The 24,641-nt window shown below is 39.0% G+C and overlaps 1 protein-coding gene across 4 annotated transcripts in view; it reads right to left on the bottom strand.

Moving 5' to 3' along the window:
* Positions 1–10,147: 10,147 nt before the first annotated feature.
* The window catches only part of XRCC5 (X-ray repair cross complementing 5), a 53,950-nt gene continuing 39,456 nt past the window's right edge, over positions 10,148–24,641 (bottom strand). For all 4 annotated transcript variants that reach the window (XM_054208644.1, XM_054208643.1, XM_054208645.1 and 1 more), the window contains 5 exons: positions 20,076–20,185; positions 19,455–19,551; positions 17,282–17,349; positions 12,466–12,537; positions 10,148–11,660 (listed from right to left, as the gene is read on the bottom strand). In XM_054208644.1, coding sequence (XP_054064619.1) covers positions 11,646–11,660; positions 12,466–12,537; positions 17,282–17,349; positions 19,455–19,551; positions 20,076–20,185 — 362 coding nt within the window. In that variant the 3' untranslated portion in view covers positions 10,148–11,645. The remainder of the gene's footprint in view (positions 11,661–12,465; positions 12,538–17,281; positions 17,350–19,454; positions 19,552–20,075; positions 20,186–24,641) is intronic.

Below are 24,641 nucleotides of genomic sequence, written 5' to 3'. Positions count from 1 at the left end.
ATTGCCTCTCTACATTATAAGTCACTCAGCTGAAAAATTGGAGCAACACTTAATGTTCTTTTGAAAACCTCAGGATGAAAGTAAGCTATTACAGCACCCTCTGTGCCACTAAGTTATTAACAAACACACAAAGTCCTGAACTCTTTTTAGGAAATTCTTACTGAAAAAAAAACCAAACCACCTGTACATGCTAGAAATCCAGCAGCACAAGAAAGTCTGAATCCTTGGTTCATCATTCATAGAAATTTCTGGACGTGAATTAAATACCTATGCTTAACTCCAGAATTGCTCATATAGCAGCACCATAAAGCAAGTTCTTCTCACCTTATCAGCCAGAATGATTTTCAAAGAACTAGTGTTCACGAGAAAATTCAAGAAGAGATAATTATAAGCCACCAGGCTGACACTGGCCCCAGAAAGCAGAGATTAGTTGTACAGCAGGAACAAGATGAAAAACTATAATGGAGCATCTTAGCACTAAAGAAAACAAATTGGCAAGAGGTCTACCATACAGCACTGGAGAAATAGATATGTCCCCAAAGAACGGTGTTTTGAAGCCTTGTTACCACCCTTATGGAGAGATCAATTTTGAAAAGCCATTAAGTCAGAAAGGTTTGAGGGGTCTCATTCCAGGCCCCAGGACTCAGAATCAGATGGCAATTTCCTGCAACCAGTGGTTTTGCCTCCCAAATCTGGAAGTGCAGCACACAGTGCTGCTTTCAGCGCAAGGTAAAAGCTGAGAGTGAAGCACAGCAGCAAAATAGGCTGGAGGGAGCAGTCATATAGTTGGAGCTGGAAACAGCCAAAAAGGCAAAGTAGTTTAAAAAGAGCAAAGCTGGATGGACATCTAAAAACCTGTAGCCAAGTTCAGAAGTGCACCTGGCACATGAAGGAGGCAGGGGAACACTCTGAGAAAGCACAGTGCACAGAAAGAGGAAAAAAACATGTTATAGTTCTTGCATGCAGAGTCACCTCCCCAGAAACCATCGCGTCTTTGCTTCCTGCTGACCAGGAAGGCAGTGATGGCTACAGCGTGAGCCTCCACGCACCCAACCTACGGCAGTTCATAAACCAGCCATTGCTCCTTATGCCCAATTACAGCTAGTGGATCTCTGCATTCTCAAACACATACGCAAAAGCAGCGTGACAGCAGTTGCACAAGGGGCCTAATGTGCTGACCCAAACAGATACGCGGCAGATCCACAGGCACGGTAAGGGAGGAAAGAGAAGACATTAAAGAATCAGCAGACAGAGCCAGGGACGCTCATTCCCAGCCCACCTCTGCTAGTTTGGAGTGATGGCACTTCCCTGTCTCTTCACATTAAAGCATTAAAGCCTGGAGCCGTTCAAACACCAACTAGCAAAGCCACCGTCACTCAACACACTGTCTCTCCTTTAAAATCTCACAGAGGAGTATCACCCAGTTGAAGGGGTTGCTTTGTTGTCTGTTCCATGCACAAGAGGCAAAGTACATGAGGACATTTTGTGCCCAAAGGCCTGCTGAGCTTCAGATAAGTGAAACTGTATCTCGGAGTTCTGTTAGTAAATATAAAATATGCATTTCCTCCCAGAGGGTTAGCAACCAGCTGGTCAGCAAATGAGCCTGTTAATGATCTCGGGCACCAGTAAAAAAAATAAAAATCATACACTCAGCCTATGGCACCTCATAAACCACTCATTGCTTCTTACCCCAGATTAACGCATGCAAAGACAGGGGAACAGTATAACCCATCTATTTCACATTTTAAAAATTAATTTCGGGGATTTCAGTCTTTCTGTTCTGTGCTGTTACGGAGCAGTGTACTTGTATGGGAACATCTGTCACGTGTGCACGTGCGTTCACATGTCTGCAGACATCACTACCATAGAGGCAAACTTTCCCAAGGGAAATGAAGAAACTGAGAACCTTACTCTGGGTCACCAAAAAGTTCCCACCCTATTGAACTCAGAAAAAAACAACTGCACAGGGAGCAAAGGCTGTTTACATCATCATTCTGATAAACCTTTTTCTATATATTAGTCTTGTCTTGCTGGAAGTCCAGCTTCCCAAGGATGGCTGCGCAGGCAGGTAGAAGGACAACCACACTAGTGGCAGGAGGCCGCCAGCATCATGGCACAAAGCTACAGGATTTCTCAGCCCGGATACCACACCGTGGATCCCCACACCTCCACCCTTCACACAGACAGCCCAGATGCACCTTTTAAGGCTTCTACAGCATTGCTAGCAGAAGGGACAAACTTGCCTTGAATTAGCCAGCTGAATAAATGCAAGAGAATGGAGCTGTCTGGGCCAGAAAGCACAACTGCTTATGAAATTGTGTAGCTCTATGTTGTGACTTTTTTTTTTTCCCCAAAATGCCCTCGGTAAGCAATGCAAGCCTGGGTAATCGTTGTTAAAAGCATCTCATTAAGGGACTGCAGCTCTAGGACACATGGGTATTATCTATAAACAGCTAACATGCATTAATACAGACTAGTTTATACATTACAAATATCGACAAGCTCCATGCATAGCAGCTACAGGAACTCTCTGTCACCAAGTAGCTGACGACACACAGCTAAATCCTGAAAGCCATGCAAAGCCCAAGAAAGAACATATGTTTTTCTGCAGTACTGTGCTCCTTGGGGCCTGTGTGTCCATTTAAATGAATCCTAAGGGAATGTGCTTGTTGGTATGATTTGCTCATTTCTCATAGTAAATACAATGCCTTCATCTATTCAATTTCCTCCTTCCTTGTCTTGAAGCACTATTTTTTCAGCTAATCTCTGATCCCAAACTGTGTATAAGTGTTTTGAGTTACTTTTCCCTTCTCCTCTCTCAGTAGCCTTGATGCCTTTAATTCATGCAGAGAGCAATTCGTGCTCCACAGACATGTCTGGCTTGTTGGGTACCAACAAATCCCCAAATAAGCGTAGAGGAAGAACGTTCACAGCAGTCACTCAAGCTTCCCTGCACCCTGACGCCAGAGCATTTTGAACCTGAGCAACTGGGCTGCCAATTCTAGGTGTACCTGGTGATTTTGCCTCAGTATCCTCTGTGCAGCCATTGCTATCCAGAGGAAAACTGATGCTGCCCAAGATAACTGTGGTGCAATGAAGACATCAACTTCTGCCCCATTGGCTGGTTTCATGCCGGCTCTGAGAGCACACAGGAAATCTTCAGGAAATCTTTGTACAATGAAGAGTACAGACATGGGTAAATTAGCTTCTGATGCATTTGCTCTTCCAGGATTTGGAAAGTGGGGTTGATTGTTTCTTCAAAGCCAAACAAAATACAGAATTGCACCTCAACAATTCTGGTCGTTCTGCAGCTACCAAGAGAATCACAGAAGCTTATTTTCTTAGTTCACTCATCCTATGGTTTTTGTACCAGTCTCAAACCATTTGCAGCCTGGCCTATAGCAATTCTCAAGACCAGATATTGGCAACCTAAAGGCCAGATCCCATCATACGGGAATTCCTGCTCAAAAATTTCAGTAGATAAATTTAAGAGAAGGAAACAATTTGTTTTGAGTACCTAACACATGCTTCTCCCTGTAGCTGCGATTTACCTTTCAATTCTCCTTGCCCCCCGATAAATGTCTGGAACTGCCCACAGCTCTTCCGTGAAGAAGTAGATTCTGCCGAGTAATCTTCCCTTGAAGAATACGCAGCTGTCCGGAAGGTGAAGCTGGTCTTGCCTTCCAGCACACACGCACTCTAACACATATGCCACGATTCCCTTGATTTCCAGTGGTCCCCCCAGGGTATGTATTGCTCTCATTGTGCTTCAAGTTCCAGTGACCTGTTGTAGGAAAAGGTCATTCCTGCATGTTTTTCTCTTTTCGTGTTTTTTCTTTTTCACATGTCCGCTGTCTCGCTGCGGTTTGTCTGTCTGAGTCATCATCGGTTTTGGGTTAATGGGGATTATACACAGTCTCATGTGTAAACCTTGAGCTGTGAGTCATTCAAATGCTAAAGCCTCTATTGCTCCCATCTCCTGAGGACTGCAGATAAATCTCTGCTGGACAAGCTACAACCTAATTACATATTGTCTTGCTGGACTAACCCTATTCCTTCTACATTGATTTTGTCACTGCTGCCTGAAGGGAACTTTGTGACCATTTACATTTTTATATAGGTCAGTGTGTATGTGTCTGGGAGAACAGTAAGTAAATGTTCATTATGTAAAACAGCTCCTTTCAGGATTGTGAAAGAGATATAGAAAGGCTGTTCTTTCCAATAATAAGCTTTGAAACCTCATCTGTTTCCTCTCCTTGCTTTTCAAAGTCATTAAGTGGAATAACTGTCCATTTCTCCAGAATACCTCCATCTTTGTCTGTTTAATGTCTGCCTCTCACATATTCCTGCTGCCTGTGAGACACTTAATGGAATTCCCAGTGCTCCACTTCTCCTCAAGGCTAATGATCATGTTCTCCTCATGTCCCACGGAGCATCACAATAACTTGCTTTTTGTCTTCATTTACTCCCCACTCCCCCCCCCAAATCTTTTGCCATAAAACTTTTTGCACTTGCATATTCCCCTCTATATTAAGTCCCATCCAACCGAAGTCCCTCAAAAGTCTTTCAACTGCCTTTTCCATGAGACACCATGAGAAAACAACTTTCCCCAATTGCAAAGGGAGGATAATCAAGAGGCAGCGAGATTGAATAAGTGGCCCCAAATGAGTCTTCAGCAGAGCTAGGAATAAAACCTTACTGTTGCTGTCCTCCACTAGTGAACCAGAAGATTAGCTCTCTTACTTTCTTATGAAATAAGACAATGAAAAATTTTTAATGAAGGTACAGGGGACACAGCCTGTTTCTCTGATTCTTTAACTTAGAGGTTGATTTAGTGTTAGTACATCACCAAGAGACTCCACCTGTTATAGAACATACCTCATCTAGAGTACCTTCCTTATTTCCCAAGAAGCCTGACCACCAGATCTCACAAAGTTGTCCCTTTTGATAAAGCCACAGACCCCTTACAAACAACGTGCAACAAAGCCAACCAGCTCAGTGATACATATGGTCCTTGTAAGTGCAGATGTCCTCAAGTTTCCCTTGTTTGCTAGCAAATAATAAAGACAGAAACCTTCCCTACCTCTGTCTCTTCAAGACTTTCCTGCAGTAAGTGCGTGCCTCTAAAAGTAATGTTACTGTCTGCAAAGCACAACCCACACCAGAGAAACAATGGTTTCCCAACCAAAATAAGCTACAGAACACACTGGTAAGCTCTGGTACTCCCAAGTGATAGAACACAAGCCAGTAGGAAGTTCATTAAACATATGTAATTTCCATATCACCAAAAATGTTTTCCTCCTCAAAACCTTGTCTCCTTTACTGCTTTTCCTCAGGGAGAAGAATATCTTTGATAAACTCCCCCCCAAGAAAATGAAGTGAATCAGCCAGTTTAGCTTCTAGAAGATGATCAGAACGTTAGTCGAAGGCAGGATTCAGACAACACACAAATTTGTACACTACCCAGCACAGTTTTGTGAAAGGTGTATCAATATTGCTTATGAGATTCTCTTCCTAAGAACATACAGCTTTCTAAACCTTGGGCCCAAACTGAAACATTGGGATACTATGGTTGGTAACTGCTGAAAGTTCACAAGGAGTTCTAGAAGACTCCAGGGTAAAAACCCCTACATCCTAAGTCACTAAACAAAGGAGGTCATGTTATTTCTCATCTCACCTTTGCTGAGCCATTTTTTATCCTTTCTAGACAGATAAGTGACACTCCCTGAACATTCAGGAATGCTGAGGTCTAGAAGATGAAATTCACACGGGATTCATGCACAGTGTTAAGGGACCACAGGGAAAAGCTGTTGACCAACTCTCTTACCCATTCAGATCAGGGCTTTCCATGCTGGCCTGCTTGGGAACAAATGAAAAAAAAAATACTTTTCCCCTCCGTTTTGTTTTAGTAAGTAAAGGGTCCCTAAGCATTCCGATACAGCTGCTGTAACTCTTGCGAAATGCTAACATGGTGCAGGGGGCTATATACCATTTCTTCCTGTTGTGGATGTACCTCACTCCATGGGGAGAGAGTATTTGTCATTTGACTACTTGCATTAGCAGGCTGGAGAAGGAATTCTCACACATCCAAGCCATGTAAAACCTCAACAATCAAGTACTACAGCTATTTTACCGTACTCTGCCTAGAATTATCTCTGATCCACATGCTTCAGGCAAAAACATCTGCACCGCAGTTGGTCTCCTCGGGGGCTTGTACTCCCTTTATGCGTTGTCTAAGACAGCGGATAGAAAATGTTTCTAGTTATATCCTACATTGGAGGTATTTCTGCTCTCTGTTAATATCTTGAAAGCTGCAAGATTCACTCCCTTCTGGAGGAAAAGGAAATGACAGTTATTACTGCCCATTATTGTGCATCAAAATAGAAGGAAGGATGAGACAGGGTTGGAACTTCATAAAAATAAGGACGAAAAACAATCCTTTGGTTTGATAGATTAAAGCAACATTAAATACAACCCTACAGCCAACCTACCGATTCCATCCTGGGCTTCCCAAACTCTCATAGGAGTCCACTCAGCTAACTTGGTGCATATAGAGGGGTCCTAAGAATTAGTACACCAGTAATTATATATGACCAAATTTAAGTACTTTTTAGTGCTGTGAAATGATTCATGATTTGGTAATAGCAAAAAGTACTGAGTACTTTAGGCTGCTGGTAGAAGAGGTGCTTTTGATGGTCAATAGCTGAGAATTGTACTGGTGAGGCATCAGAATGAACTGGATTCATTTCACCATATCTTAGTCACACTGGCTTCACAAAGTTATTGAGAAGAGGCAGCAGATTAATTTCTGTCTAACTTAAATCACTGAAGTACAGTAAGTATGTGCAGAAAGTCAGATGAATGAAGGGCTTACTTTAAGGCACTCAACTCACAGATTCACTAAAATGTCTGTAAAAACTAGAGGAAGAGACAGGTTGTCTAGTTCCAGTTTAGTTCTTTTATTTTCATAAATGCAAGTACTATTCCAAAACAGTAAAAAAAGGGGGAAAGCGGGGGGGGATAGAGGAGGACAGTAATCTTTCCACTTATCAAAACTTGCTGCATGGAAAAATATGGTCAAACTTTAAGCTAAGATGTCTTCAAATATTTTCCAAGTAATTTTCTGGTATTACAGTGTTACAAACAAAAACTTCACCTATTCTGATTTCCTTTATTTTACTTAGTATGTGGTAATCTATTCCTCTAAAATTTTCACGTTCAATAATTACAAGAAAAGAACAGCCCAGACTGGTGCAGAGCTTCTCCCAAAACCGCTTGGCAGGATGTTTAATGGAGCTCACCAAGGGACCACTCTGCCTTCAAAACACTGCTACAGCAGAAATGCTATATACATAAACTCCACCAGCTAGAAAGACAGGTAACCTCTTGCAGAAGTCAATGCTGTCTTCATTTATAGCAGCTGTTCAGTGGTGGGGCTTACAAAGAAAGCTGTTCTTTTCTGTGCCGTAGTTCTTCAAAGAATTTAGAAACACAGGCCTGGGTGGGCCTCCAGTCCCCTGTTAGTGATGGGATTTTTATTTTTTTTTTTTTAAATAATCTTTTTAACCTGCATCTCAAAAGAGGGATAAGAAAACTTAGAGGTTTTCTGCATCTGATACTTACCCTTTTTAATGTGCCACATGCTGCACTCCATCATGCATCTGATGCTGTACTGGCACCAAGAGAAGAAGAATGAAGACAGAAGGGAAAAGGAAGCAAAGCTGAAAGTTTGGTGGAAATGAGTTTTCTTCCATCATAGACCAACAGCTAAAGTTAACTGCTTCTTTTACTTGGGGTGGACATAAAACCAAAACAACCCTATGGCTTATAAGCACAACAGGAATATCCACCAGCATATTTGCCAGTTTAGCAAAATACAAGCCAAAACTCAATCCTCTTTCCAGATTACCCCCAATCCAACTGAGATCATGAGGGAACTCCTCCCTTGCGTTATATCATCTGACTTGTGCTAGTGACCAGCAACCAAACCTAAAAGCAGCATCAGCTATGCTACGTAATGTGCAAATGCAGAATATAAAGATGGGCCCTGTCTGCAGAATTCACAGCCTAAGTAACTTCTCCAGTCTTCCACAGATGACTGTGAATTTTCTTTTTCATTTTCTAATTCCAAAGACCCTGCCCCAACCCCACACAGGCATTTCTGCCAAAACAAAAATATCAGGAAAGTTAGCAAGAAGAAAATCTACCCCAGCAACTAAGAAACTGCAGTGCAGCAGAATAGATCTCGCGCTAGAAGTGTTTTGATGGTATGTGTCATACTTTTATGCCACATTGTAAGGACAAAGATAAAGGCTTACTTCCAGAACTCTCCAAACAAGTCGACACCATACTGTTGACCTGACAATTCACTTCAAGCCAGTCTAGTATCACACAAATCCAAAGTCTTCAATATGTAACATTTTGGAAGTTATCTTCCACTACTTTTGTAACATTTTCACAACTGTCCGAGAGCACAAAAATGAATGAGACAAGACTTGGGAACTGTGTTACAGAATCAGCAGACCCCACTACTCAGCAGTACTACTACCCACTTCATTAGCAGAACTGATATATCCTGGTTGCTTACAGATTCTTGGCACATCATTACCGAAAGTGCCTCATTCTTTCTCTATGGCTCCCAAAACCAGTATTTTGTCATTTCCGTGGAGTATTCACAGTTTCATGCTATGGCTCCAGCTCCCTCCCATTTAAATTAAATTTCCTGGTATAATACCCCTGAATACTTTCCACCTCCCAAAGTCCACGCTGCAAATTACCTTTTCTAGTCCACATTCGTCTGCTGACTGAGGAAGAAAAGAAGGAAGAGGACCTGCAGAACAGATGACACGTGATATTGCTGATGTGACATGATGTTTAGCCTGCTGGCTGGTACTCTCGGCCGCCAGGCCAGCCAAAGAGGGGAAAAAAGGCTGAACTCTTCATTCCTTTCCCTTTCGCCTCTTCCCAGCATCAACTTTCCTATAAATCTTTTAAAACATAATGCTGAAATCACTGCCCGTCCAAAGCTGACTGATACTGCCCAATGAGTTAAAGAGATATCAGAGCAGTAGATTAACAGAAAGATAGAGACAACAATGATAAGCTTTGATCTCTCAGCAAACAAGGCTAACCAAGGTTACTGTTCTGTATTATTAGCACCCAAAGAGCTTTACAGAGAGGCATTCCTTCCACGGGAAAAAAGAAAATAAACCAGTAACATATAACAAAAATCACAGCCATTATCTTTTCTTTTTCTAGACACATTAGACATGTTTTTTAGACAAATTTAGAAATTTTTGGTAATTTCTCTGGCTATGAAGTACAGGACAAGGGACGTTCTCCTGCTTGCAAGAAAACAAGTTTGCATGGCCTTTCCTGCATATCTGCTTTTGAAATGGAAGACTTACTGCTCTATTGCTTCTGAAGACTGGCTAGTATTGCAATTCAGAATGGGCATCCTCAATGTAAATAGTACGTAACTAGGTCAGACTTTATAACTGAAAATGTGAGCTTAGACTAAGTGAAAGATCTCTTCCAGTCACTTACTAGGAGCCTGAAAGCTGGCCCTTTGCCAAAGAGCAGGTGTAAAATCAGGTTGCTATCTCATAGACTCTCAGTAAGACATATCACAGGCTTCTGATGACCGATACCTTGCTTGCCTTCTAAGAATTTGCTTTCACTAATTTTAACTATGACCCGTAAATTCCCATTCCCCTCTTCAGTACTAGTAACTCAGTCACCATACTGAGCCTACATGTGCTGTACAGGTAACAAGATCTGTGAAATAATCCTCCATGAAGATGTTTATGGCTTGACAGAAGCAAAGCTCTCTAAAAATGTGGTCAACAGGTTCAAAAATAAACAGAAAGCCTTATTTTGATTTGCAAAATAATTCTCTATCCTGTCTGGTCTCGACCAAGACTTATCGTCTCTGCAAAATAGCGGAAACTATTTTACTGGGGTGTTGTGAAGTTACCATTTGTAAAGAATAGAACAAGTAATTATACTTGGTTTCTGCAGAGGGATTTTGATACTCAGTGTTTGCATTGTATGCCCAGAAAAGGAGCTTTTGATAGTCTCTCTCAGGTGCTGAATAGGTAGTTAATCATCTGATTTTAGCAAACACCATTCTGAAGAAGACAAAAGCAAATTTTTAAATATTTTATTAATCAAACAAATTAATAAAATGTAAAAAAAACCCCCAAGTCAGTGTTATACTCTATACATTGGCCTTAAAAGACATTCAAAACAATGGACTGACCAAATATTTACAGTTCAGAAAAATATCTTCTGGTGACACAAATGCTCTAAAGGTCTGGAAAGATCACTTCCACCCTGCCATCTGCATTTGAGAAACACTTTCAAAGTCTGCATGGACTCAGGATAGTAAGAGAGGAGAGAGCAGGTCGCTGTATATGGAGGAAGGGGCAAAAAGCAATTACTGTTTCTTGCACAAGAGGCGTTGTTCAGTATAAAGTGCAGATATTCCAAAACATTTTTAACTACAGCTCACGATTTTTTTTTCTTTTTTATGATCTTAATACCATTTTGCGCAGTCTGTTTATACGTTTGCAATAATGAAAGAAAAGCTTTAAAGGAACGAATCCGGTTGTAACAAACAAGCATCTGTTAGTGTCTCTCCAGATCTGTAATCAAATTTGAGTATCTCTTTCTAAGCTACTACACTGGATTGCTCTGTGTAGACAGTACTCCATTTTGGTTACCAATGTTAACTATTATCAGTTATCTATCACAGTTGTCAGTGCACAGCTTTCATGGATTCTTCTGCGCTGTGTTAGCAGTTACCTACAGTGTATGAAATGGGGATATAACCGATTCATTCATCCCTTTAGCACCAGGAGTATCTACAGTAATCATACTAGTTAAAAGTCTAAAAAAACCCCAGAAATCCCAGTATATAAACAGGATAATGTATAACAGAAAGGGACTCTGTTGAGTCTGTTGAGCTGCTGCTGAGCTGACAGGATAGAGAACCTGTAGTACAGAGACGATAATTACTGATTTGTGTACAGTGTGGCAAAATCAGCACGCTTAACTGCTGTGTAGATTTTGTTGTGTATCTCAAACTAGTACTTTGGGACTCTCTGGCCTAGAATTTCTTCCCCATAAGCCTTCACAGTGTTTTTTGCTCTGTTTTTTAATAGGAAAAAACCATGAAAATAGAGACTTTTTTTCCTTCTGTAACAATGTTATAGAATTACCTCCACTAAAGATTCAGCATTACCTGGTAACCTCACTGTGACATTTCTATCTTCCTTCCCAGGCAACATAACAAGAATTTCAGGCACCAACGCAGATTCTCATTGAATTTAGTAGTGTTTAGCTGAAAGCAATGCTAAGGATAAGCTAGATTCAGCGTGCTAAAGGAAAAAAAAAAAAAAAAAAAGATGCCTTAAAGGTATCATTACTTCACAAATACTTCAGATTATTTCAATCTTCTGTTCTAGTTTGGAAAAGTCAGATTACATTTATAACAACCGGAAATGTCTCTGGGACTCCTGCTCTCATTTGAGAAAATGAAGATGGATATACTGTCTTCTCATTAGCATCCTCTTTTGTGCCCCACATCTCATAGGGAGATCTCTTCCAAAACTTTGCTTGTATAGTCACCATGTATCACTCAGTCACATCATGTCCAGCTGCAAATAGAAGAGCAAGATTTGAAAGAAGCAGTATTGAATTCAAGGTATTTCTTCCGTGTGTTTAGTGCTTAGAAAACAAAGCAAATTTGGAAATCATTATCTTGTAATGTAAATAGACTGCACATAACTTAATACTAAGCTACTATGAAGTACAAAAACAAACCTAAAAATCTCAGCTTCACATAATCGTGTGTGCAATTTATAGATTTAAAAAAGTTCAGTCCAAAAGTAGAAATCCACCTGCTATTGAAGCTTCTTTAAAACTGTCTACACCATCAGCTTAAGCCTCGGAGACAGATTTGTAATGACTCAGCCTGTAAAAAATGGCTAAAATATTTATCAAAAAACCTCTTGAAGTCCTTGAATTTCAGCAAGCCTATATAGAGAACGTTAATTGAGACGATTAAAACACCTTTTAAAAAATGATTTTCAATTTTCAACTCACAGAAATAGGTGTTCTAGATCTACAAGCTTTGTTAAATGCTATTACAGTAAATTATAACAATCTGCTATCAAATGAGTAGCCTCACTGGCTCTTTTGAAACACACTAGAGAGCACATTCAACCTATGTAAACACCTACGTTACTACAGAACATTGTATTTGCTATCATGAAATTACACACCTGGTTATGCTTTACAATAGCAAATAAGTATCCCACATGGCTCTTTTCTGACTCAGTTCCTTAGGTGTTTTCTAAGCCATGCACTCTAATCTACTGCTTTAAGAAGCACTTGCTCTCTCTCACTGCATCTTTCGGTTAGTTTAGTTCTAAAGCCACATTATGTCTTTATGGTACTCACCAAATCATCAACATCACCACCTTCATCTGTGGGAGGCAGAGTTTCATTTTTCTTTTCTTTCGGAGCCAAGAACTGAAAATACAAATGTATTTATATGATACTGACAAAACTCCGACCCTTAATGTTAAATTAACAGAATGTCTCCTTTGTATATCAAAACAAATCCACCTGTAATTAAAAATTATGAAGGAAGTTTGTTCCGGTTTACACCCTCCAAAATCATCGTAAACTACAGGAAATTTCATAAGACTTGCTTTTAAAGGATTTTACGGTGAAGTGTGCTGAAAAACAGACAAGAGGATATGGTTCTTAAGACAACATATGGTTAAGCTGTAGAACACCCTGTAATAAGGATGCTACGAGTCCCTAGTCTCACAGGGAGATGGGGAAAGCTCATAGAAGAGAAATCCTTTGAAGTCTACTAAATCCACAGAAAACAACCTCAAGCACAGGAAGCACTTGAGACATCAGTGCCCGGAACAGTACACTTTTCCCTACCCATCTGTTATTGTCCACTGTCAAATATGGGATTCTGGGCTAGATGGAAATTTTGTCTGTTACAGTATGGCCATGTTTATGTTCTTAAAAAAGAAAATTTTATGAGTAATATTGCATATAGCTACAAAATGCTAAAGGACACCAAACCGCCCCCCCATTGATATGAATACATACGTAAGCTGACCAACGGCTTGTTTAGCAGAGCTCTTAAGTACGACATTCTAGTTCTGTGTGGAACTGAGAAGTTTCCCATTTAATTCAATTAACATTTAACAAATGAACAAAGACATGAATTTAAAAAAAAACTCTCAAACACACAAGATGGTTAGAATGCCAGTCTTTAAAAATAGAAAATTTGTTATGTAAAATTCTATTGCCGTAGCTGCTGATACAACTCACCATATGCCCTTCACTTAAGGCATGGCATCCATAAACAGCAGACGAAGGCAAGTTGCTCAGATACTATAACAACTGATATCAGACATACAGACAATATCTGGAGTACAACCACCTCTGAATTATTTTTCTCTTAGCCTAACATAATGAAAAAGTAATAATTTAGCTAAAATGGTAGAAAAAAATACAAATACTTGACTTTTACTTAAAAAGTATCCAGTTGTCTGCAGGTTTTTGTTACTATCTCTTTACCAATATCCTTACTAAAAAATCATAAATTTTCTTTTATTAAATTAATTATTATTAATTAATTATTATTGAAATGCCCCAGAACAAGCATACGGAGCCGGGAACAGCCCTCTCCCAGATAAAGAGATGTCTACAAACACCGGGGAGGAAGAAAAGCCATATTCCATGAATTTGAGTTCCATCATCCTTAATTCAGAAACAACTTCACTGTAACTCTAGACGATGTAAGAGAACAGCTAGTTAGAAAATAACCACTTTAAACAGCTATAAATACCTTTTTAGAGTTTAGGTAACTCTTTTGTGCAAAAAGCTGACTCCTGAAAGCAAGCTACTGGTTACCTGAGGACTTCGACTACAACAGCCACGGAGGTTGTGTAAAAGGTCATGGGATCCCTATCACAGCACTCCCAGTCTCTGAGACAATATACTTGTACTGTAAAAAGCTTACACAAATAAAATGTTCTGATCCTTCTCTAGAACAATAATGACAGCTTTAGACAAGGGGTAAAACACTGAGAAGTTAGCTGCTGCATCCCATTTGTGGGAAAGTATCAGGTACCATATCCACTAGGATGAAAAGCAAATACCTTGCTTTTGGTTAACACCAAAGACAGAGGATGCAGACAACTCGAATGTAGAAAGCTTACTCCACAGACAACGCTCATGTTTTAGCATGCTGACTTCAATTTACCGTATAGATTTTGTAGCTGCAGAAAAATTGAGAAAGTGGCAGGGCCAGAAGGAATTAGAATGTCAAGATGCTGTATGTCTGTGTATCTTTTTTGCTGGAAAAGTTCTCAATCTAGTAGTAATATAAAGCACATACTATGAAACTAAAAGCTAATGACAATGTCAGCTCTGCAAGGCTTTTTGTGCCAGATCAAATTTCATTTTACACAGTTAATTAAGAGTCAAATGGTATTTCTGAAAGTAGCACATTTTTCAAAGTTTTCAAAATTAGCTTTCCCACACTAAATTAGGTAAAGAAAGCTAAAAGCTAAAGAAATGTACGATGAAGATTTGCAATAAATCGAAACTTGACATTTCCATCAAATACTGAACATCCAAAATTGGTTTTTTTTTTTCAAAGCCTGTTTTACATTTATGCAAAAGCAAATTACATATAATAGCTGTGCTGAAATCCATTATCTTCCCCAAAGCAACCAGAAAAAGCACTTGACATTTCTGCTCTTTTAACCTATCATCCTCATACTCTAAAAACAGTATCTCCACTATTACAGGAAAAAAAAAAAACAAAACCCAAAACACAAAACCTACCTAAACCCATTCTTCTCAGCAACAGAAAAATACACATGGATAACCTAGCTCATCCAAAGAGGAAAAAGAAAATTTTTAAGTGTCACCTCTCTAATGAGCAGCATTGTAAGTCTTCCTCTATCCTTCACCTGAAGTCTTACATCCAAACCAGTCGAGAAACTATCAGCTAGCGATCTGCACACAAGAGAAAAGGCTTTTGTGTCACAGACGCCACACTGACGGACAATCTTTTGACCTACACGCTGCATGTGACCTGTTACAGAGGTGAGGAAAACTTGTATCTTCCTGTATTGTGTGATGTTTTAAAAGAACCAATATAACCCTTTAGTGAAGGGTATAGAAAACGAACCATTTTGCAATCTACTATGGACCTAGGAAAATTCTGACTTTGTATCACCCAGCAAACCTGTTGCAGGGTTTAACTGGAACAAGGAGGACTATGTTTTAGATCAGCCCCATAACCTCAAGACAAAATTTTCTATCCCTGCAGATATAAATATCCCTCCAAGAATATACAGTCTTCCAGTTTCTTAAGTAAAAAGTCATATAAAACCTTGACAGACAATGGCAAATCTGTGTTCAGGTTTTGGATCCGGAGAGCATGTGGGGAGATGGTTATCTAGTGACTAACTGTGATTGCCAACTGCCCAGTCAGCAAAGAGATGCAACCCATTTATTCTGAAAATCAAGGTTACTGCCCTGTTAGAGAACTCTGTTGCAGAGCTGATTTCATGCAATCTCTCTTATTCTCCTGTTTTAAAGGGAAGTTATTGCTGTTGTAGGACCTTCAATCAATCACAAAAGACCTTCCTGCATTGCAACACCTTGCTGACTGTAAGGTGACGTTAAACTGAAAAGTAATTTTGAAGTCAGTCTACAAACGCTTTGCTCCAGCTTAGCCTGGCAGCTCTAAATCCAGTCCTTGGTACTCTAAACTTTGTGCTGCATTCCTATGCAGGCACAATATTTTTTAGCCACCACAAGCTCACAGTTAAGACAACAGTATGCTGTAAGGTCTACATCTGGTAGAGATTTCCTTATGGAATAGTGGCTACTTCACACAGCATTAGTACATTTTGAGCATCAGTGGTAGTTTCAGACTAGAAAGTGAAGTTCTCAAGAAACGTACTGTCTTAGGAAGTTTCCAAGTAAATTCATAGCATTTGGAATATATAACAAAACCTGACACCCTTCAAAACTACCACTGGGGAAAAAAGTCGCTCTATACAATTACGTGTGGTAAGAAACAGACAGTAGGTCCGTCACGTCTAGAAAAAAAATCATATTCTGTCATTTGTACTCTGCACATGTGCTTAGCTTTCTGGACTCTTTGTTAGCTTTTCATTTTCATGACATTTTTATGCCTTCTTCACCTTGAGGTAAATTGTTACAGATGAAAAAAGCAGTTTCTAAAATACAAGCTTTTACCCACTCGTTAATTCATTCACGGAGAACCTACTTCTACCCCCTTCTGGTTATTGCTAATGTAAGGCCTGGAAGTTGTGCAAATCAATGTGGCATCTTTTAGAAAAGCTGCTTCTCTGCAAAGCACTTAGTGATTTTAGCCACAGGTTTACCTTCGGGGTCTGTAATACAAGGACCTTCTTTCTCCTGAACTATTTAAAAATGTGGCTAGCAGCCTGATACAAGAATGCCCACCTTACCCTCTCCACACGAATAAAGTTTTTGAGAGCAACCCCGTATTCTGCTTTCTTTCAAACAGAAGGCACCATTTTGCCTGTTAGAATTTGCTCCTTTGGAACTGTGACATCCTTCAGTCATCACTGTAGTTACTGAAGTGTTATATTTCTGTAGAAAGAATACCTGCAAATACTCCAAAACTTGTATTTCCAGAAGGCGGTAATATGATCACTAATAACAATACCAGCATCCTCTATGATGTCCATCAATCTACAAGAGCTGCATAAAGTGGAAAATACTGATGTCGTTGCATTTATGGTGAAAACTAGCCAAACAACTTTATTTTGCTAGAGTTCACAATACCTTCAGACAAAACGGTATCCTGATTTTTGAACTAATGTGATAACAACGAGATGAAGATTCTTTTTATGAAGTTCAAATAGTGATCTTGCATATAAAAATAGTCTATTGCTGTTCCACTACACCGAGCTCCTGAAACTCCTGTTCTTTGTAGAGGATATTTTCAGATAATTACGTCAATACATGCTGCTTTCAAAAGACCAACGCTGTGGTACATGTTAGGGAATTACTTTTGCTCTGAATTGGAGTAATTTCAATTGTGTGTCAAAAGGACACTCTTCTTCCTTTATACGAATCCTATTTCATTCTCCTAAAGATTTATCCACATAAGAAAGAAACTTCTGTTCCACAGCACGGGCTGTAAACAAATAGATGCTCATTAAAAAAATGATACCTTTTCAGCCTCTTCGCTAGTCACCAAACTTCCCCCTGCTTCATCTTTAGTGATCAAAGAAATTCTGTCTAAAAAAAAGTAAGAGATATAAAAATATCATTAGAAGGCTTCCCAAAAACACACTTAATGTTAGAAATGAAAAAAGTCTTCCAACTTCTGAATGTGTCATCAGCAGCAGCAAAAATAAAAAAATATTGCTCAAAGGAAAATGTGACTTGCATAAATGAGTCAACTATGATATAAAAATAAATTAATGAGCATATTCATAAGCTGGTGGAAGTATCCATTTAGGAAACTGTTAATATTATGACAATCAAACTAATGAGACTCTGAAATCATAGATCACAGATTAAATGCTGAAAATCTATCAGAAATTACACTTTCAGTCATTCACAGCATGCTCTTCAGTCCTTAATAGCCTTAGAAAAATTAACTCCTAACGTACAAACACTTACGCTGTGATTACCCGTAGTCTGGCTACAAAAGTACTGGTCCTGCCCCCACTTTGCTCCTTGGTTGTGCCAGAACAACCATCCTGTGCAGTGACCCACCCCCCATAAAAAAAACCCCAATAAATAAAATATCAATTGCTTTTTATTCCAATAGTTTTTCCAGTCTAGCTCATCACTTGGCTACACAATTGCTTGTGCCTGAATAAAGAAGCTGTGGTTTCAGCTGCAGCACCAGTGTAACGCCACCTTAATGTGCCCGCAGAACCACATGGCAGGGTTTCGTGAGATAGTGAACTTGTCAAACAGATCTGCTTTGCTCCTGAGCCACTAACTCATTAGAATCATAGAATTGCTTAGGTTGGAAAAGGCCTTTAAGATGAAGTCCAACCGTTAACCTAGCACTGCCAAATCCACTGATTAACTCACATCCATCCTCTTCTGGTGACTGCAGACACTCCTGACAAGGCCCAATGCATGCCATGTTTGGTAGAAAAGAGGGGACGGGTCATGTGGCAAGAAGCAGGGAAAATAGGACTTCTGCTTTTGGTAGCAGCAAATGACAAGCAATTTCAGCTACTTAGTGAGAGCAGCTAGACTATGCATAAAGCACCATGATTTTACCATCTTCTCACAAGAAGATAATCTATTTTGTATGAAAAGATCATCTCTGTATTTGTAAGTTTTTTTCCCTCAAAAATATACTCCAGTTTGTTAAAAACTCTGGTTTGTACTAGATAAAAATTATTAAAACAGTATTCTAGCATGGCTTTAGAAGTTTATGTTTCCCACTTTCAAAGTTTGTTGTTTTTTTGGGGGGGCTGTTTTGGGTTTTTTTCCAAATTTCTTCAGAGAAGGTCCCCTACAATACTACTGAATATATTATTCTTTCACTGTTGTCTTGTGCTGTTGTTTTGGGTTGCTAAACAAATTCCCATCTTGCATTTTGAAAAAGTTGGATGAAGCAGACATTACAGAGCATCTGGAGTCCGTCACTTTGAAAGGCGCTATACAAAAGCATATCCTTGCATTTTATACCGTGCACCCTTAAGAGACAGAACTGGGCATTTAACAGATTTTCTTAGCACTGGTTCCAATTAAAAACAAGAGTATGACGTAAAAGGTTTTTTTAGTCCACCATGCTTCATTTTTGTGAAAATGTTCCTTTATTTATCACTTGCGTAGTCTCTGAATGTCTTTTGGAATTGCACTGCCTTGCATCTCCCAGTTTAATCATAGGTAGGTGTCATATTATCACATATTCTGTCCTTCAGGTTGCTTAAACACAAAATGATCAGTGACATATTTCAATGCTATCTATGCCTTTTTTGAAGCTTAATTTGGAAGACTCTTTTTATATCTCTGCTGCATGAGGTTTTTTTCATTTATTTTGAAATTCAGCTGAAATCCTATCTTCTTCTCCTTATTCTGTAACATTTAATTTGTCTCTCTTCTTCCACAATTAATTTACAATTTCAGCAACACTTGTCAAGGCATTATGGATATTGCTGATATGAAACTATTAGTGCAAAAAAGGAAGCCGCAATGTGAAAGATTTTTTTTTTTTTTTTTAACAGGCTGCAGCAATGAACCATATCAAAATGCTGCTCTGGGGTTAGTTTGAGTGTCCCGTTGCTAACAAAGTTTTCTCTTACATAATGGATAATACAACTAGAAATATACTACTTTTTTTTTTTCTTTTTTCCCCCCATATGCCATTCTACCTTGTATAACGATCTCCCAGAAATCAGCTAAGGCTTTATCTTCCACCTTTGATTTCAGGGCCTGCAGAAAGTCATTAAAGCACTGCACCTTGGACAGCTGAAAAAAATAACAGCAATGATAACAGAGAAATATTAAAGTAGGTTACTGAAGAGCGCTGCAAACTTAATTCTTCATGAAGTCATCTAACATGGTGAACACAAAAGTCAGTACGGATTTTGATTTTTATCACTACTAAAGCCAAGAGTTCTAAGGAAAGGTGAGCCACAAAAACTGCCTTTCAGAAAGCTACACAGACTGTCTTGTAACTACCTTTACTTAAGAAATTCGTAGGATTGCTTATTTTTCCTTTACAAGCATCAGGTCACAGGCCTTGTATTTTTATATTTAAAAGAAAACAAACAACAGCAAATAACACCAGAGAAGCTAGTGCCCATTCTAGTAGGAATAAAGAAACATAAAATACAAATATATTTCTAAACTTTAAAAACAGCATAAAAGATTTTAATTTACGAATTAATTCTTTTTGTCGTAGCAAGAAATTATCAAGTTTCTAATACAGCAAATAGGCCCATCATGTCTTTAATTTAAAAGAGACGAGAGTTTTCACATACTAACATTACCTTAATGGCCTCCTCTCTGAAAACTCTGATACAATTTATCCCTTTCATGTAGTACTGTGAGCCTTTATTTTCCAGGAACTGATCAATGCGGTTTATCAACTGCTGACTCACTGAAAGACAAGGAGAAAGAAACAAATCAAAAAATGCACACTTTCAAGGCAAAAAAATATTTTTCCTTTACATCTCTTTACATCTGCCTTTACACAGGCATCAAAAGAGTTAATCACACCCATACCACCTCAGGCTACTCAAGTTGATAATTGTTATCTAAGCTACTGACAGTTACTTCCGCCTCTCTGGAAAAGCTAGATACACTAGGAAGAAACCCAAGCACGGCCAAGGCAAAAGTCTTTCCCTGAAAACCAAAAGCTGAGGGAGGTTATGTTTTACAACAAAAAGCATATCCCTAAACATCCTTTGAAACACATGCATATTTCAAGAAAAGCGTTAAATTTACAATGAAGGCACAATAATGTCAAAACAACAGCTGTAGGGTGATTGGAGTTAAAAGACTACCTTGTTGTTATTGATATTAGACTATATCTTGTCTCTGTACAGGTAGCTTGATGATTTTTCATGGGAGCAATGCTGTTCATGATTATGGAGGTAAGTATTATAAACTGTGCGCGCCCGACAGAGAGAAGCAGAGGCAAACAATGAGACTCCTACCAAGAAGGGGAACACTAGTTTCACCCTCACTGTTGAGCTCCTACAAGGTAGGCAGCTGTAAAACACTGCAAACGTGACAAGTGAAAACGTCACCAAGAGCTCCGCAAGCCCAACTAAATTCTGCTAGATTTTAGTACTTTATTTACTTCATCTTTAATTACAGCTGAGGAACTGTCCAATTTTACCCTCTGTCAGACAGCTCGGCCTTGGAAAAGACAAGTGTGAAGAGCGTACAACAGTGATCTCTGAACTCAGAAGCACTGGGAAAAGGATGAATAGGGAGTGATAGACCACTGCCTGCCTCAAAGCAAGGGCAAAGAGTTGGGTTAAGAACAAACGAAAACAAAAAAGTATCTCTTCAAACAAAGCCAGTTAACCACTTTACACCAGGCTGCTGTGGGATGCTGGAAGTTTTAACAGACAGGAAAAAAAAAAAAAAAAGCTTGAACAAATTCTTAAAAGAGGAACTCTATCAAAAGAGATTAAAGATGATGATGCCATTGAGGCAGAAAATGCAGGAAAGCATTCTGGATAAGTCACAGCATCTGCCTGGCCTGTTCTTGTACTGTTAAATGTTAAAGACTGGTTATGGGATTACCTTTAACCTGACCTACAGCCCTTCTTATGTTCAGATGCTATAGGCACATATGTTACTGCAACTATTTCAGCCATGGAAACATCAACATAGAAAATCACCTGCCAGAGTGATGGAAGAAACAAGGATAAGTAAACACACCAAGAAGCAGACATTGTTTAAATACTGTATTCCACTCTGCTCACTGTAAGCATACACAGCACTGTTATATTTGTGTTCTATAAAATGCCTAATTGAACTGAATCTGAAGGACAGAAGCTCTGAAAATAATGAAACAAGACATGTTTGATATCATCCCACTAGGTTTTGACGCTACGGTTTCTAGAAAAGGAGGCAGATAATGGTTCTCTCCAACAGCAGCTATCACACAAGAAAGCGTGCTGAAGTTCCTACAGCTCCAGAGGTGATCAGCTCACTCTTTTTATTTATTTTACCAGTAGCTGAAAAACTAAATTGAAGTCTCACTACTTAAGCTCCCCAAGTTAAGTCAGTCCATTTTTTTCATGGTTAACGATTTTCTCATTAAATGTTCTAATTTCTTACGAATTGCACTAATAAAAGCAAGTCCTGCTGGTGTTTTCAGTGGTGGTGGTGGTTTTTTTAAACGCTGCCTTTTTCATTGATGTGTTAAATTAAAACCCCAGGCACTACGAGGGTGCAATAAAAGTCTTTATTGTCAGAATGATTCCAGCATACTGTTTGAAATTATCAGACACTCTACTTCTTTTGCATTTAATTTTTTTTAAATCCTTTTCCATTTGATTGCACTGGCAGGCATCAGAAGAAAAAACTTTTTCTTGCTTCTGACTGTGAGCTGCCTCCTTTTGAAATCTGTTGTAAGGAACCAAAAAAATCCTACAATGTTTTACAAGGCACTGAAAGACAATAATATATGCAGGAAGCAGGTTACATGGCAACAATACTTCAAGTCAGATTCTTTTAACATCTTGAAACAGCTTGGCTAAAATTGGGTCTGTCCATTAGGTCTCCCTTAAATGACAGACCAATGATTGATGAATCTAAAATAGATAAAATTCCTGTGTTCTAATTAGATTACCAAATTACTTCAGGGGGCCAAAGACAATACCAGAGGTGGCAGGTAAGAATTATAACTGGAAGTTCTCCGAAACGGACTCCGTTCCTTCACACTTCTAAGTCTGAGAACTTTGCTGATTTCCTGCTGCCTGTCATCTGCCTTTCCATTAGTGTGAATCTGTTTTTGGGCGCTGCAAAAAATAAATCTCCCTGTTTTTGCAGAAAGGCATGTTCTGCATAAAGATGTCTGTCTACCTAAGCAGTGAATATTAGCATTAGCTCTGATGTGTCCCAGACAAATCTCAGGCATTGAGGTTTTGAAGCACAGGTCCTAGAGTTACAAACTGACAGCCTGTTCAGGCCACCACTGTGTAATAACAGCTTTTTTTCATCTCTCCAACTTCCCTCATTCCTCCCCCCACATTTAAGGAAGTGAACTAATGAAATTCTATATTTTGCATAAACTGGAATTCCAGCACTCCTAATAAGCACCACATTCTGCAGATCATCCCAAGAAATTTTAATTTTCTGCTTCCCTCTTCTACTGTACTTGATTGGTTAGGTAACAAACATAGTGATCAAAGGCTGGAGAACTACAGGGGAAAAAAATAAAATCTTTGAATAGAAGACCTTTTAGTTCTACCAGAATTTAATCCCTTCCCCACTGGCATTCAGATACATTCCCTACTCTAAAATACATTCACCAGTGCTGTTATTTCTTGTGAAATATGCCAGGAACAATTATATTCACTTGTTATCCCTGAACAGTTAAGAGTACAGAAGTGTAGTTATATTTTCATGTTTGTTCAGTTCAGTCCTTGGTCTTGATTACTATACCAGCCAGATTACAGCATATTAATAGATGAGGCTGTATTATAGGCCAACATCCAATTCCTTGGGGACTTCCCCTCCCCCCTAGAAAAAAAAAATCGAGTTAAAAAACCAGCTCTTTCTGTAGACCAAAGACTCCTGTTGTTACCAATCTTTTGATTTATCCACTGGTGGTGTAATGATTTATATTAATGGACAGTGCTTAAATAAGTCACTGACAAATCAGTTAAACCACTTAATAAATTGTAAATTACTGCTCTGTGAGTGTCATCTTTTTATAACTGAAAAGAAGAAAGAGATTATAAACAGAAAAGTGTCCTAATTTTTTGAGGACTGACTTCATTTTTAAGCCAAGACATAAGAATTTTAAGACCAAGAGCTGTTGTTAAGATCAAGAGCTACTCTAGTGTCCTATGAGGTGCTGTTCAATTTTGAAATGGTGTCTCTAGATGGTCTGTGGGTATGGATCAGAATGATTTAGGCTGGATGTCTGAAGGACACCTGGTCCAAATCCCTGCTCAAACCAGGGTCCCTGTGGATCAGGTGGCTCAGGGCTCCGAGTAGCTTGACTTGAGTACCGAGGAGCTCCACAGACAGAGAGTCCCCAGGATCTCTGGGCCTCTCTTTCCTTGTTCGACTACCATCATTGGGACTTTTTTTTTTTTCTCCCATAACATATATTCTAAATTCTGTTTGTTGCAACTCGGAGCTTTGCGTCTCACCCGATCACTAGACCCTTCAAAGATGAATCTGGCTTCATCTTCTCTGTGAAGCAGACACGCAGGAAACTTCAAAGTGATTTTATATACTCAAGTATTTGGTTTGCAAATACTCTTCCAATGACTGAATCATTTTCATCAAACCAGTCATTGCATTTGGCCTACCTAGCAGTAAAGCATGAATAGTCTCCGAAATACACAAAACCATCCGGTAAGATAAAAATGCAGACTAACTGCAAAGACATATGCCAACAAAAAGTGAAAGTAAATGCTAGGGGTTTTTAAAATTATCTTAAGGTCTAGGAAGGTAGTTAACTACATACATTTCTACAAAATCTTGCAATAAAATATCATTCTTGTTGCAACTGTCTAATAAATTCCCATTGCAAATCTCTTATACACAATTTTTTTATGCATACAAAGCATCCAGTGTGAAACCAGTGTTTTACATTTTCCTTAAGGAGCTATCTACATGCCATGGCAAAAGTGTGACATCTCAGGCACAACAGAGTATTTGCTGAAATCTACATCTGCAATTACTGACTCTTTTAACTTTATTTTTCTAGAAATGCCTAGGAATAAAAGTATTAACAAACTTGCTATAAGTATAAAAATGAGCATTTGGTACAATTTGTCTCTGGACAGTTTTTCTCGTGTCCGTGAACTGTCCAGTTGTCATTGCAGATTTCTCTCTTCGCTGGCAATCAGTAAAATAAA

The sequence above is a fragment of the Rissa tridactyla genome, chromosome 7 (assembly GCF_028500815.1).
Source record: "Rissa tridactyla isolate bRisTri1 chromosome 7, bRisTri1.patW.cur.20221130, whole genome shotgun sequence".
Classification (NCBI taxonomy): Eukaryota; Metazoa; Chordata; class Aves; order Charadriiformes; family Laridae; genus Rissa; species Rissa tridactyla.
This window is presented reverse-complemented; position numbering and strand designations above follow the sequence as displayed.